Genomic DNA, 15272 nt, shown 5'->3' with positions numbered 1-15272 from the left:
GATAATTTGCTGTGTAATTAATTAATCTAATTAACGCGATAAACTGACAGCCCTAAATATAAGATAATATAAGAGTTAAGAGTTAGAAACGAGTCATTCGTCCTTCCTATATTATACAGATATACGGTACACATGTATAGAAATATGAATTGATTGAATTTATTTGAAACTTTAATTAACTGGAGGGTGTGACTCACTTTTTGGCATCGCCTTGCATTTGCTCCACCTGCTGCCTCAGTCCCTCGTTCTCCTCCGTCACCGCTGCTAGCTGGCTCTGGTCAAACTGCAGAGACTGTGGGGAAAAACCAAACCCAAAGCTTGAGATTTATGAAACAGGCTTCACACAATATGGCTGGTGTGGTAAACCAAGCTTGTTAACCCTTTTCACTACCACACTACAGAAGGTTAACCTTTCACTAGCACACTACAGACGGTTAACCTTTCACTACCACACTACAGACGGTTAACCGTTAACCTTCTGTATCGTCGCAGTGAAAGGGCTAACCCTTTGGTATTGTGGTAGTTAAATGATCAATCTTGTTGCGAGTGCAAGCAGGCAAGGCTCTTGATACACTCTTAATTAGAGATATCCCCTCTTAATCAATTATTGGGTCGGTTTGATTTTAGTAGATTAATTCAGTTCCCCCCCCCCCCCCCCCCCCCGCTGACGGAGTTATCAACTGAAAAATGTATAGCACATCTCTGGGCCCTATTCCCCGTACCTGGTTCAACTAAGTCGATCAAGAGTCCCATTATCCAGATTCAATTAACCCGATGTTTGAATCCGGGATTTTCCTGTTCCTCGAAGGTGGATTCAGTCTCGTTCATTTGAACCAGACTTGAGACCCAGGATAATTGCGCGCGCCCGCCTCAGATGAAAAGACAGCAAGTGTCGATAGCAGAAATCCTGATTTTCTAACGGCATTGATTGATTAATTGATTTAAAACTTTATTAACAGATTGCAGTACGGCTCAATAGCCTCGCCGACAAGTTAAATGCATAATCTATAGGCTAATTTTAAATCCCTCATTACCCCAATCAATCAGATTATATTTCTTTAAACTTGCCTGCTGGCAGTAGGTTTATGGAATGGATAATCAAATGAGATCTTGCTAGCGAAAATAATTAGTTCAACAGTTTCAGAATAAGGATACGGCTCTCTTATCCATTGATGGATGTATGGTTGAGGTTTCATTTGTCTGGCACCGTGGTGTGATGGTTGGTCATTTTGCCTTTCACGCGGACGACCCGCGTTCGAATCCCCCTTCTTCTAGTTTTCTTTTTCTTTTTGCAATGTAAATATTTCAATTTGGTGCACGTTGAGAGCTATATAAAGAATGACATCCTCAATGCATGTAGATTTATAATATTTTAACTTAAAACTAGGCTACTTTTGCGTATATTCATTAATATTATATTCCAAAAAATTATATTGGAAACGCGGGGTTTCGAACTTGGGTCGTCCGGTTGACAGGAGTGAGCACTGGCCGTTGCACCACTGTGCCAGATGGGATATATTCATTGTGTATCCATCAATGGACAAGAGACCCGTGTTTAGAATATTTTTCTTTTGAATGAAGTTTTATCTCTTTATTCTCAAATGCATTAATGTGACGTCAACGGCTCATTCAATTGCTCAAATCCGTCAAACAGCGCATCTCATCAGACATTTTAATCCCAGTTACAATATCACAATAACGTGTGAGTGATGATACAATTCAACAATCCTCAGATTCCTCGTAATTCATAATCCACAAAAACCACAATCCACGCATAGACATTTAAATTTTATGCTTGAATGAAACACAATCCGGGTGCTCCGTTAAGCAAATCTACAGCGGAGAATATATGAAACTAATCAGAGCCAAACTATCCCCGCGGGATTCACATTTGCAATGCGCCGTTATTAAAATAACCACATGCAGCGTGTATCGCGACTCCGAGCACCGTATATGACGTGCATTATTTTATTTAGGACAAAGTAAATCTATAGGCTGAATATGATTTATTATCAGCATTTAGTTCTATTATTATACATTTCAAAAGCCCCCTCTAGGAAAACGAAGCACAAAAACATAATTCAGAATGGTATAATGGGATCTAGATATTTCAGGAAGCGAGCTGGCATTTCTTTACGGGGGCGTGGCGATGGTTCATCCAGCTAACTGAACTTAACCCTGCTCCCGACCAGGTTCAAACTTTCTGATCTGTTACCATGGTGATTTAGAAAATCCGACTTCGGGGAACAGAAAGGTCTGGCTTAAGTCAAGCTATGCTGGAAATTATCCGGCTAACTCAGTTAGCCAGGTACGGGGAACGGGGCCCTGGTAAGCACTAGGTCGTAGGAGGCCTTTACGCATTTTTTGTGTGCAGATTTGTCATCAATTAATTAGTTGATAAAAATCAGTTGAATAAGAATTTCTTTAGTCGAGGACGGACCTGCTCTTAATATTAATATATCCCCTTATTTCTGCTTCGGCTGTGTGTCCACTGTTGACATTTACTTCTTTCAAGTATTCTTGTGGTATATTTGTAATTATCCCACAAGTGTCTGAATTTACTTTAATAAAAATGTTTAAGCGGTTGCATTTTTCAGACTAGATTTTTATCATCGCTTCACCAAGATCTTGGAACCTCAGCCCATTCCCTGCTCAACGGTCAGTGGTCAAAAAAATTGCCTGTCAACGGAAACTCCTGTTGAGCTAATAAAAATCACATAATTATGTGGTCGTGACAGTCTTTATTTTCTGTATTCAAAACAAACAGAGTCAGGGCCTAACAAACAGAACCCCGCCGGAACACCCTCTGCCTGGAAGAACTGGACCTGTTGTACTAACACCCATCATGCACACACACGCTGTATTTATTTATTTATTTTATTTCTTGTCTGTATGTAGTGTACTGAACTGAGCAAAAAAAAATTCCCTTACAATAAGGACAATAAAGAACAGATCTTTCGAGAGCCAACACAGCTTCAACAGGGATATTGAATATACCTTTTCTTTTTAACTGCTGTATTTGCCGTTAACACTTTGGGCGCCAGCCAGTCTAGCCATATTTGTACCTACTGCGCCACCGCTCTAAGAGATAGGGATTTTCACCGTGTGTGGTGGTGTTTGCAGGGCTATATCTATATTCTAGCTATGGAGACAATAATATGGCTCATTTGACATTAACTATCCATCGTTCAACATGTGAAAAAGAATGAATTTTTTCATGTATATGTCCGCGTGTTATACCATGGTGAATATTGTATAGTTTCAGAGTGATCCCTGGCTAATTCCTGAAAACGGCGCTATGGAGCAATATGTTAATTTTGCTACAAGCGTTCGCATTGCTCACCTGGACACACTACTATTTCCAATTCAAAGGTATATAATAGGTATTATGTTTCATCATGAATGCATAATTGATGCTTTGATCATCAGCAACGGCATACGTTTTGGAGTATGTTACATAATAATCGTTGCGATCGATGTGAAATCATGGTTGGATCAAAGTAGGCTTGATGTCATATAGTCCTTACATTTACTAGGAGGTATCCCAAAAAGAGTATTCCAATTGTCTGATCGCGATTTCCAGTATTGGTGTCCATCGGGTCCCCGACATAATCCGGCACATCACATGCATCGAGGGGCCATGGACGCGTTCCAATGTGATCGGGTGAACCGCTAGGCTTGCCTGGACCAAAATTCTCTGCACGGAGGAAATTAGATGTAACACCCAGTGTGAAAAAAGGTTTCAAAGAGTGGGCAATACTGCCACCTAGCAGGATGCGGCCGGTATTGCACTCTAGCGATCTCAGAATGATTTCCTATGGTAACACCGAGGTCCGTGACATTGCATAGAATAAAAAAATTAGACTGACTGTGGTTGTGTGTACCTGGTCCTGGATCTGCTGTTAGACTGACTGCTTGTGTGTCCCTGGATCTGCTGTTAGACTGACTGTGGTTGTGTGTCCCTGGATCTGCTGTTAGACTGACTGTGGCTGTGTGTCCCTGGATCTGCTGTTAGACTGACTGTGGCTGTGTGTCCCTGGATCTGCTGTTAGACTGACTGTGGCTGTGTGTCCCTGGATCTGCTGTTAGACTGACTGTGGCTGTGTGTCCCTGGATCTGCTGTTAGACTGACTGTGGCTGTGTGTCCCTGGATCTGCTGTTAGACTGACTGTGGCTGTGTGTCCCTGGATCTGCTGTTAGACTGACTGTGGTTGTGTGTCCCTGGATCTGCTGTTAGACTGACTGTGGCTGTGTGTCCCTGGATCTGCTGTTAGATTGACTGTGGCTGTGTGTCCCTGGATCTGCTGTTAGACTGACTGTGACGCTCACAGCGGAGTGACTCCATGACACCAGTTCCATTAGTGGGGAAAGGGGGGGGGGGGGTATATTGACGAGGCTTGACAACAGAGGTGCAAAGATGACTTCACATTTATTGGCTGTTCGTTTCTATATATTGCTTCATAAATTTAAATCTAAATAGTCTTACATGTTAATACATTTTCTTCTGTATTAGTGTGTCAGTAGACTACGCTTAGATTTTTAGAAACCTTTCATTTGGTAATTATTTTTGAAAGCATCTTCATGGTTTAATGCAGACATGTTGCAGGGACTATTATAATCATCATATTGGCGTGACTGTATCCATCAAAGGGTTAAATCAAGCATTTTTAACTGCTTTAGAGGAAATGTCAAAATATCACGATATATATCGTGTTGGAGCCAAAAAATATATATCGTGATATCATTTAGACGCCATATCGCCCAGCCCTAACCTGGATCTGCTGTTAGACTGACTGTGGTTGCAGCGTGTACCTGGATCTGGGACTCCAGCTGGTCTCGCTCTCTCTGTACAGACTCCAGGTGGGACTCCATGCTGTTCATCTGCTCCTGGACCCTGGTCATCTCCTTCTGCAGCCGCACCTGCTCCAGCTCCACCTTCTGCTTCTCCCCCTGGACGCTCAGCAGCTCCTGCCTGAGGTCCTTCACCTCGGACACCAGCCGCTTCTTCGAGGACTTCAGCTCACTGATCAGCTGGTCTTTGGAGATGGCGTCGCGTCGGTAAGCTTCCACCATCACCTGGGAGGGGGGGGGGGGGGGGGACACAGAGAGATTACAGGTGTTGCATCTACGTGCATTTCAATTTGCAAGGGAACTAAAAAAAGAAAGAGGCCGCTTACTTTTTGTTGTTGGAACTGCTCCTTCAGTTTCTGGGTTTGTTTCTTTAGGACGCCGTTTTCCTGTTGTAGCGTTTCGATCTACAAAACAAAGCAAAGTCCCTCAGTTACTTACGTTTTCTTTCTCAATCATATCTTAGATACGGTCAAAATGGAAATATATTATGTACATATGGTTATCTCCTGGTCTCAACACAGTTAATTTGGTGCGCAGTAGCTCCTCTAGCTATTGAGAATATACAGAAAGATTCACGCAAACAACCAAGTGAATGAATGGGTCTGTCCTTTCTGCAAGGATGGATCTGCTGAAAGCAAAGCTCATGCTCTACTTTACCGTGGTTTATATAATATCAGGGATTAACTCTCTGCACATCTTTCCATTCAAAACACAGATTTTAGTGTAACAGCTGTGTTTACATTTTGTTTTAATTTGTTTGGTTTCTGCTTCTTTTTGTGGAACAAAGATTCATTGTGTAAATAGTGTTATATTTCTCTAGTGTTTTAAAAATGTTATTTTGTTAGTTGTATTTCTGTTGAGTGACAGTTTAATAAACCTTTATACTCTGCTCCACTACAGGAAGACCCCTCCTGGCGCCGACACTTGTCTCTTTACCTGCGACGCTTTGACCTGGACCTCCTGCCGGAGCTCGTCCAGGACGTCCGCGGCCACCAGCACCTCCTCGCCCAGCCGCTCCGCCCCCTCGTCCAGCTGGCTCTTCTCGGCGCGGGCCGCCTGCAGCGCCACCTCCAGGACGATCTTCTCGTTCTGCAGGAACTGGATGCTGTCGTCCTTGGCGCCGCCCTCCGCCTGCAGCTCGGCCAGCTGGGCCTCCAGCTCCAGGTAGCGGGCCTCCAGCTGGTTGATGGACTGCTCCTTGGTGTGGAGGCTCTCCTGGGTGCTGGTGAGCTGCCGCATCAGCTCCAGGTGCTCCTGCTGGAGGGACTGGAGCTGCACGTCCTTCTGGGAGAGGGTTATCCTCACCTGGGGGAGAGCAGAGAGAGGAAGGGAGTGTTAGATATTATAGAATAGAAATCCTTTATCGATCCCGAGGGAAATGCTGCACTACAGATCGCTCACAGTAAACATTTAGGTAGTCAAAAACAAAAGTCATGAATACGAATGAAAATAAGAATAGAGAATAAAGTACGGTCCAGGATATACATTCTGGTATGTACGTATATACATTCTAAAATATAAAATATATAGCCAAAAATATACAGTAACATATACAGTAATAAGTGTAAGATTGTAAAGTGTCTATTTAAAAGTAAAGGTCCAGGAAGATTATGCCAGACTGTACTGTCACCCTGTGCTCAGTGATGCAGTGAGGCACAGTGATGCCTTATAGTCCACCATAATGACTGAAACGTTTATTTTCCATAATAATAATTATTATTATGCTTTACAACCTCATGTCAAAAATGGGGAATTATTACCTGCTCTAGTTCCCTTTCCAAAGCACTGGCTGTGTTGGCGAGCTTCGTCAAGCGCTCGCGCTCATCCTCAAACTCGTCCAGTTTGTGTTGCAGATCATCCTCCACCATGTTCTTGGCGTCCTGGATCTGCTGATAGGCTGCCTCCTGGGTCAGCATGTCGGCCTGCAGCAGAGACACCCAATGTCAGACATAGAGAAGAAGAAATACAACTGTGTATTAGGACAGAATCTTCAATACACACAACAGCCTTGTGATATACCCCTTACAAACAAATACCTGCATGGGCACATTCTTGATTAGAAATTGATCGGGCCCAAGTGTTGGTAGACACAGCAAGAATATCAACATTCTGTTTAGTTTAAAAAGATTTTCCAAACTTTTAATAAAGATAACTACCGGTACTATGCATATCATAGCTGAAATAACAAATAAATGAACCTGGTCATTTGATAATACTTTAACTTGTCACTATTATTAAATACTTTCACTGGTCACCATCATTAATTAATATATCAAATTTGAAAGCAAAAAAAAAAACATATGAGGGTCTCTGAAGATGCATCCTACTCTTGAAAACTCAAACTTGAGAGGATATACCTCGATGCTCTGCAGTTGAACAGCGATGCGCTCCTTCTCCTTGATGGAGCGGTGCTGGGTGTCTGTGAGCTGGTGGGAAAGGGTCACGTTATCCAGCTTCAGGTGCTCCAGGACACCGTACTGGGTCATCTGTCCAGCCTGAACCAAAAACAATACCGACATGTCAACTCTATAAACAAGGCCAAGTCAGTCACAAGTCAATGCTGTAACATTGCGGTTAAAAACAATCAGATTAGTTCTTGATAAAGTTGAATGAGTCATTTCCTGGAAAGAATCATAAGCACATCGCTGGTAAGCGCTAAAGATCCTTCTGTGTGATCGCATGCAGGAAACACAATTTCAAACTTTATCTATCTAAGTAGAAGTGTAAGAGTATTGTGTTCATTCAAATTTAAAAGACAGTAGAGTATTTCCTGGTGATAGATTGACACTCCAAGTGATTTGGATTGATTTTAAAACTGCAAATAGATGGGCTGCCCAAGATATCTTTTTAAACGGTACAATTTTCTCAATTCAATCTTAATCGATTAGTTGTCAAAGTCCTACGATCATGAGTCTGCTGAGAATCCCGCCTCCCCCCCACCCTTCTCAACAACACCCTCACCTGCATGTTGGCCATCTCTCCCTGCAGCCGGACTCTGGCCTCCTGGGCCGTCCCTAACTGCTGCTGGTACCACTGTCGCAGCTGCTGCAGCGAGTCGATCTCGGCCTGGGACGTCTTGAGTCGGCTGTGCAGGGTGCTGCGCTCCAGCTGGACCTGCTGGAGCTGGTTCTGGAGACCGCCCATCTGCTGCCGCAACTCCTGGACTACACGAGGGGTTAAGACGGCAACAAGTACGTTAGGCATACAAAAAAATATTGTTTGTTTCCTGTTGGTTGTCAGTTAAGGCCATGGGTAGGTAGGGAATTTATTTTATTTTATTTTTAATTTTATTCTTTCCCACGGAGACTATGGATAGGGAATTTCTTTAATTAAAATGTTCACAACAACATGGATGCATGTACTCTGCCAGCATGTTTAATATCCATAATACTAAAGGTTTGACTAAGATTTTTATGAAACTTTATTGTAAAAAAAATAAAAATAATCATAATCATAAAATAAATTGGGTCGCACCTAAATCGGCAGGGTCGGTTGGCAACCGGAACCAAACCATTTTTTCTTTTAGGCCTTAACACCTTTCAGGTAGGGGCCAGGTCGAAATATAGACTATAAATATCCAATTGTTTGCATTTGAATCTAATCGAATTTTAAAATCCCAAGATCGATCTTTTAATCCATGCTTTTTCTCAGTAAATGTTATTTCTAGTGCACCTCCCGTCCTGCAGATATCTCTAGTACTCAGTGCTCTACTGCTGAAACTCAGTTCACCAGATTACATATTCAGGTGGTGCAGGTGATAGCCCCCTGAAACCAGCTCCATTCCATTTCCTCGTCCACTCATTTGAAATGGTTTTCACTTCTGGTTTTTGCTCGTCAACTCTCACCTAGATCCCGTATTCGCACCCCCCCACGTGGAGTATCATTGGAAAGCTACACTCATTGGCTACAACGCTGACCAATAATTTTCGCAATCGGCGAATGATTGGCAGTTCTGGAGCGCCGGGAGTCAGGGGTGGTCATCTGACGCCCACACGTAAAAAGTAGCTTGCCTGACAAATTGTCATCCAACTCGAGAACCGAGGCACGGATTTGGTCGGATGAGGTGGCATTCGAACGGCAACAAATATATATTTAATTCTGTACTTTATATGTTCGGCGGAAAATGCAGCCCCGAACCGCTAAAGTCTATTAAACTCACTCCTCATAAATGCTACTACCCTTTGGCTAAAAGCAATTATGCTCTTTTTTGTTTTAGCTCTCATTCTCTCTCAGCCTCTCTCTCCCTTTGTCGAGGGCGGAGCTTCTTGAATGAACAGGCACCTCGGCACGTTGTCACCAGCTGTATGAGAGCGCCCCCGCTGGTCATTGTTAACATTAACCACGCAAAACGGCATCAAAACGGTCGGCAAACAGTTGTTCCATGGCTATTTGTGGCTGTATCTGTAGCTTTGCTGTCGCTTTTCGTGCTGGGAAGCACAGGACTCAGTTTGAAACTGGGTTGGTGGTACAGGTTTCAACTTAGGAGAGGAAGCTATAGTAGTCCCTTGTTAACATGAATGACACCTGCTACACTGGTGCCGTGACCCATACTTGGCAGCTGGGGTGACTGCTGTGTCATGGAAGATGTCTGTTAAACTCACTCATAAACACTACTAGCCTTTGGCTAAAATGCGTTTGGTTTAGCTCCACCAGTAGCGCTGCTTGCAATGATAGGCGTAACTATGGTGAGATAGAGGATGATGATAGGCGTCTCTATGGGGAGATAGGGGATGATAGGTTGTCTCTATGGTGTCGTCTCTATGGTGAGATAGGGGATGATGGGCGTAACTATGGTGAGATAGGAGATGATGGGTGTCACTATGGTGAGATAGGAGATGATAGGCGTAACTATGGTGAGATAGAGGATGATAGGTTGTCTCTATGGTGAGATAGGGGATGATAGGCGTAACTATGGTGAGATAGGAGATGATGGTCGTCTCTATGGTGAGATAGGGGATGATAGGCGTAACTATGGTGAGATAGGAGATGATAGGCATCTCTATGGTGAGATAGAGGATGATAGGCGTAACTATGGTGAGATAGAGGATGATAGGCGTAACTATGGTGAGATAGGGGATGATAGGCGTAACTATGGTGAGATATGGGATGATAGGTCGTCTCTATGGTGAGATAGGAGATGATAGGCGTCTCTATGGTGAGATAGGAGATGATAGGTCGTCTCTATGGTGAGATAGGAGATGATAGGTCGTCTCTATGGTGAGATAGGAGATGATAGGCGTAACTATGGTGAGATAGGAGATGATAGGCGTAACTATGGTGAGATAGAGGATGATAGGCGTAACTATGGTGAGATAGGAGATGATAGGCGTAAACTATGGTGAGATAGGGGATGATAGGTTGTCTCTATGGTGAGATAGGAGATGATATGTCGTCTCTATGGTGAGATAGGAGATGATAGGCGTAACTATGGTGAGATAGGAGATGATAGGTCGTCTCTATGGTGAGATAGGAGATGATAGGTCGTCTCTATGGTGAGATAGGAGATGATAGGCGTAACTATGGTGAGATAGGAGATGATAGGTCGTCTCTATGGTGAGATAGGAGATGATAGGCGTAACTATGGTGAGATAGGAGATGATAGGCATAACTATGGTGAGATAGGAGATGATAGGCGTAACTATGGTGAGATAGAGGATGATAGGCGTAACTAGAGGATGATAGGCGTAACTATGGTGAGATAGAGGATGATAGGTCGTCTCTATGGTGAGATAGGAGATGATAGGCGTCTCTATGGTGAGATAGGAGATGATAGGCGTAACTATGGTGAGATAGGAGATGATAGGCGTAACTATGGTGAGATAGGAGATGATAGGCTCTATGGTGAAATAGGCTCTATGGTGAGATAGAGGATGATAGGGGTAACTATGGTGAGATAGAGGATGATAGGTCGTCTCTATGGTGAGATAGGAGATGATAGGGGTAACTATGGTGAGATAGAGGATGATAGGTCGTCTCTATGGTGAGATAGGAGATGATAGGCGTAACTATGGTGAGATAGGAGATGATAGGTCGTCTCTATGGTGAGATAGGAGATGATAGGGGTAACTATGGTGAGATAGAGGATGATAGGTCGTCTCTATGGTGAGATAGGAGATGATAGGCGTAACTATGGTGAGATAGGAGATGATAGGCGTAACTATGGTGAGATAGGAGATGATAGGCGTAACTATGGTGAGATAGGGGATAGGCGCAACTATGGTGAGAGAACCTGCACATCGATCTTCAGGCCGATTCGACCACAATAACCGTGAAATGATCTGTTGTTTGCCGAGAGTGTCCGTGCCAACCGCACTGTAACAATGGCATTGGTGGAGCGGGGCCCGGCAGAGGGTCAACAAACTGTCACTACCAGGTCTGGTCATCAGGTTATCCGACCACACTACCTGAAGGACCCTGACAAAGACTGGAAGTTGCATGTGAATGAGGTTGCAATATATATATATATATATATATATATATATATATATTAGGGCTGTCAGTTTATCGCGTTAATTAGATTAATTAATTACACAGCAAATTATCACGTTATGAAAATTAACGCAATATTAATTACAAAAAATTAAAAATTAAAAATTATAATTTTTTTTTGTATCTCATTCATTCCATGAGAATGTAGAATACACATTTACAGACTTTTTTTTTAATATGGCCCATTTGCATGTTCTTGGTATCTGATTCTAGGGACATCTATGAATCTCAGGGAATGTATTCCCAGTGTCAGAAATACTGTGGGCTAGATCCACAAAGAATGGATTGCACGGTGCAAGTTGCACCCTTACTTACAATTCATTATGAATTGAAAATGGAGGACCCTGATGTAAACAAGACAAAAGTCTTTCTCTGGTCTGCATCCCCTTAACAATTGTGTGTATTGAGCCGTACTGTATTGTACCCATTCTGCAATCTGTTAATAACATTTTCATTCAATCAATCAATCTGCGCTGTGATTGATTGAATGAAAATCTTATTTTGAGTCAATTGTAATGAACCAAATGAGAATATCAATAAATTTTTTTTTTTATCTTTGACTGTGAATAACACCATGCTCAAATTGACCAGACCTGAAAAATCTAAGCAAATTAATAGATGGAAGATGATTAAACAGAAGGTTTTGTAGATACAGTACTGAATTCTGCCATCTGGACACATGCAATTTGAAATATGATTATAGAATATTAGAATATCAGGCATAAAATGGTTACGCGATTAAAATGTGATTAATTAGATTAATTAATTACAAATCCTGTAATTAATTAGATTAATTTTTTTAATCGCCCGACAGCACTAATATATATATATATATATATATATATATAAAAATATTTATTGTTAGGTAATGTTATGCTAATGTTGATAATTCAAGTTCTTTGTTTAAGGATAATAACACTGAGAATAAGTGATATGTTGCGAGTAGGGGACTTTACTTCAAAAGAAAAAAAGAAAAAAGATGCAACAATGGCATCGTTGTTCCTAGGTTGAGGTTCCGGGGACCAATATAAGGGTAACACAGACGTTGAGTAAGGGGGCTAGCGATGCATGAAGTGGATGCCTGTTGATGACTGTCCGGATAAAATAAAGATACAAGTAAGTGAAATACTAATGCTTTAACCGTCCCTTCTGTAAGTTGGCGAACGGAACAGGATGAAATCCGCACCACGAACACCGCATGACACGTGTCGGATCTCCATCACTCACCAGAGTTGTCCTTGGAGGCGAGCGTCTGCTGCATCTCCTCCACCTTCCCCATGAGCCGGGTGTACTGCTCCTCCGCCACCTGCAGGTCGTTGCCCAGGGAGGCCAGGCTGGCGTTCTTGCTCTCCAGGCTGCCCTGCAGCTCCACCATGGCCCTCTCCAGCCGGCCACAGTTCTGCCGCAGGGTGCCCACCTCCGAGGTGAGGGTGTTCTGCCTCTCCTGGCCGACCCGGGCCTGCTCCTCCTGCGCCCGCAGCTGGGCGTTGACTGTAGCCAGCTGGGCCTGCAGCTCCGTCTTCTCCTTTAGAGCCTGGAGGAAAAAGGAAACAGGGTTTGTGTTTAGTCACAAGTCTGACTCACGATGGCGTATGTAAAGCGTATTGATGGCGTATGTAAAGCCGCAACTGCCGAGTACATTTATTTTCCATCTCTAGTTGAGGTTAGGGTTAGCTGTGAGGTCCCCCACGGTGAAAATTAACCCCTGTGACTTGTGAATCAGAAGGAAAAGTCCTCCTGATCAGAACAACGGGGCGCGTGAATACTTTTCCTGATTGGCCACCGACGCTTCTCTCAGCGCCCAATCGCGTTGCGCCTAGCTTTCAGTTCCACAGCCCAAGTCCTTCAGTTCCACAGCCCATTTCCTCGTATTGTTTTCATCTCTCTATATATATTTTTTTTATATTATCTTTTTCCTCCTCCTTTTTCCGATGTTTCTCCCATCCCACTGTTAGTCGTTATGCCAATTCCCAACCCCCTTCCTGGTTGTTGCGCACTCCCCCCTACTGTTGGTCCGAGAGGCCGGAGACTGTCACATGTTTTCCTCCGACGCATGTGCAGCCAGCCGCAGCCAGCCTGGCAGCGCAGATTCTCACCGGGAGAGTGTAACGTGTGGAAGGTCACACTACCTCCCTCCAGATCCTACCCTCGCTGTGCAGGCGCCCCGACCGAACTGTAGGGGTCGCTGTCCACAACGCCCAGGACTAGGGATGCACCGAATGGGAAATTCTTGGCCGAAACAGATACCGAAAATAGGAAACAGTTGGCCGAATGCCGAAAATGATTCATAGAATAGAATTTTTTTTTTTACCAATGTTGTTCAGCTACCTGATTATGGAAAAATGTATGATTATGGCTAAACTTAACTTAAATAATAAATAATCACTATTATGGGTCCATAAAACATTTATTCAGCACTTCTGAATGCATGCTTAGGGCTGACCTTCGAAGCTTTTTTTGGCAATCGAAGCTTCGGCGCCGAGCTTTGAAAAAAAAAAAAAAAAAAAAAATTATATATTTTTTTTAATATATATATATTTTTTTATCTTATGTTGTGGGACTTGTACAGCACTTTCGTAAGCTTTGTTGTTTTTAAATGTGCTCTATAAATAAAGTGGGTTAGATTAATTAATTAAGTAGCCCCTTTCGTGACTGTGACGCATCCAACAAGGTTTCACTCGGCTGTGTGATTTAATTCAAGGTGGATCGCTGTTGTCGTTTGAACAACTTCAGATTTCATGGGAACTACCAATCCCCCAAATCAAGAATGTTTAAGATGAATGAAGTAAGATTTTGATTATTTGAAATATGGCCTGTGTAGACTAAACTATGCACAGAATTATGTCAGTCTACAAGGTCCGGATTCTACATGGTCCGGCAATGTAGACCTTGTAGACTCCACTACAGACCAATTATCAGTGAATGTTCATGCATTTTTAAGAAGGGCAACTTCCACAAAAAAACAAAGAACTCACCAAAACATCTCAGTAGCACCTTATCTAAATGTTATATTTCATATATGGAGATTCATATTTATTTATGTATTGCATGCATTTCTACATTTTATTTCCTATTTTGTTTATTCATCCCAGTATCTTTCTTTCTTATGTGTGGAATTCTACAAGGCGCACGCACACACACACACACACACACACACACACACACACACACACACTTACATTTAGTCATTTAGCTGACGCTTTTATCCAAAGCGACTTACAAGTTCTGTACGACAAGACAGCAAGAAGGGTACAACTCTATCAGCTGAGTAACAATGTTCATCAAAGTGTTGCGTGTTACAGTGTAGGTTAGTTTATTAGGACAAGTGCATGACAGTAAGGTTAGTCACGGTTAGATTTTTTTTTTATCATTTCAGATAATGGTTGAAGAAGTGAGTCTTTAGTCGACGGCGAAAGATTGGACGGGATTCGGCTGTCCTAACTGGGATGGGTAGTTCACACACACACAAATCGAAGTAAAAAAAAAAAAAAATTAATTTTTTTTTTAACTTCGATTTTTTTTTATGTTCGAAGCTTGTGCCATCGAACGAAGCTTCGAAGCTTCGAAGTATTTAAGACAGCTCTACATACAGTACATTAATTCCAAGTCAAGTGCATTTTCTTTTTCCTGTAGGATAACTACAAAGTGCATTCAGAACAAAGCCAATGTGCTTTAAAACTGCATAAAGATCTGCACACATGAGAGGGAGAATAGCTTATAGCAGACTTAATGATGTTACTGTACTACAGTAAGCATTTTATAAAAAGTACCCCCTCCAATGTACAGTAAATTACCTAGTATGGTTGTCAATATTCCAATGTACAGCTTTGCTTGTACAGTTGTACAGTGTTTCCCCCCCAACCCCACCTCCTTCAATGTACAGTTTCTATGTCAAATGTATATACTCCCTTTTCTGGACTCTTTTTGTATCA

The 15272-nt window shown here is 42.5% G+C and overlaps 1 protein-coding gene across 3 annotated transcripts in view; it reads right to left on the bottom strand.

Annotated features, from left to right (window-relative positions):
• golga3 (golgin A3) overlaps window positions 1-15272 on the bottom strand; it is a 73289-nt gene that overhangs the window by 24537 nt on the left and 33480 nt on the right. For all 3 annotated transcript variants that reach the window (XM_084337984.1, XM_084337985.1, XM_084337986.1), the window contains exons 8-15: window positions 12568-12874; window positions 7813-8015; window positions 7209-7346; window positions 6612-6773; window positions 5788-6156; window positions 5178-5255; window positions 4813-5076; window positions 198-292 (exon numbers count right to left, since the gene is read on the bottom strand). In XM_084337984.1, the coding sequence (XP_084194110.1) occupies window positions 198-292; window positions 4813-5076; window positions 5178-5255; window positions 5788-6156; window positions 6612-6773; window positions 7209-7346; window positions 7813-8015; window positions 12568-12874 (1616 nt within the window). The remainder of the gene's footprint in view (window positions 1-197; window positions 293-4812; window positions 5077-5177; window positions 5256-5787; window positions 6157-6611; window positions 6774-7208; window positions 7347-7812; window positions 8016-12567; window positions 12875-15272) is intronic.

Source organism: Notolepis coatsorum, assembly GCF_963971535.1.
Source record: "Notolepis coatsorum genome assembly, chromosome: 2".
NCBI lineage: Eukaryota > Metazoa > Chordata > Actinopteri > Aulopiformes > Paralepididae > Notolepis > Notolepis coatsorum.
This window is presented reverse-complemented; position numbering and strand designations above follow the sequence as displayed.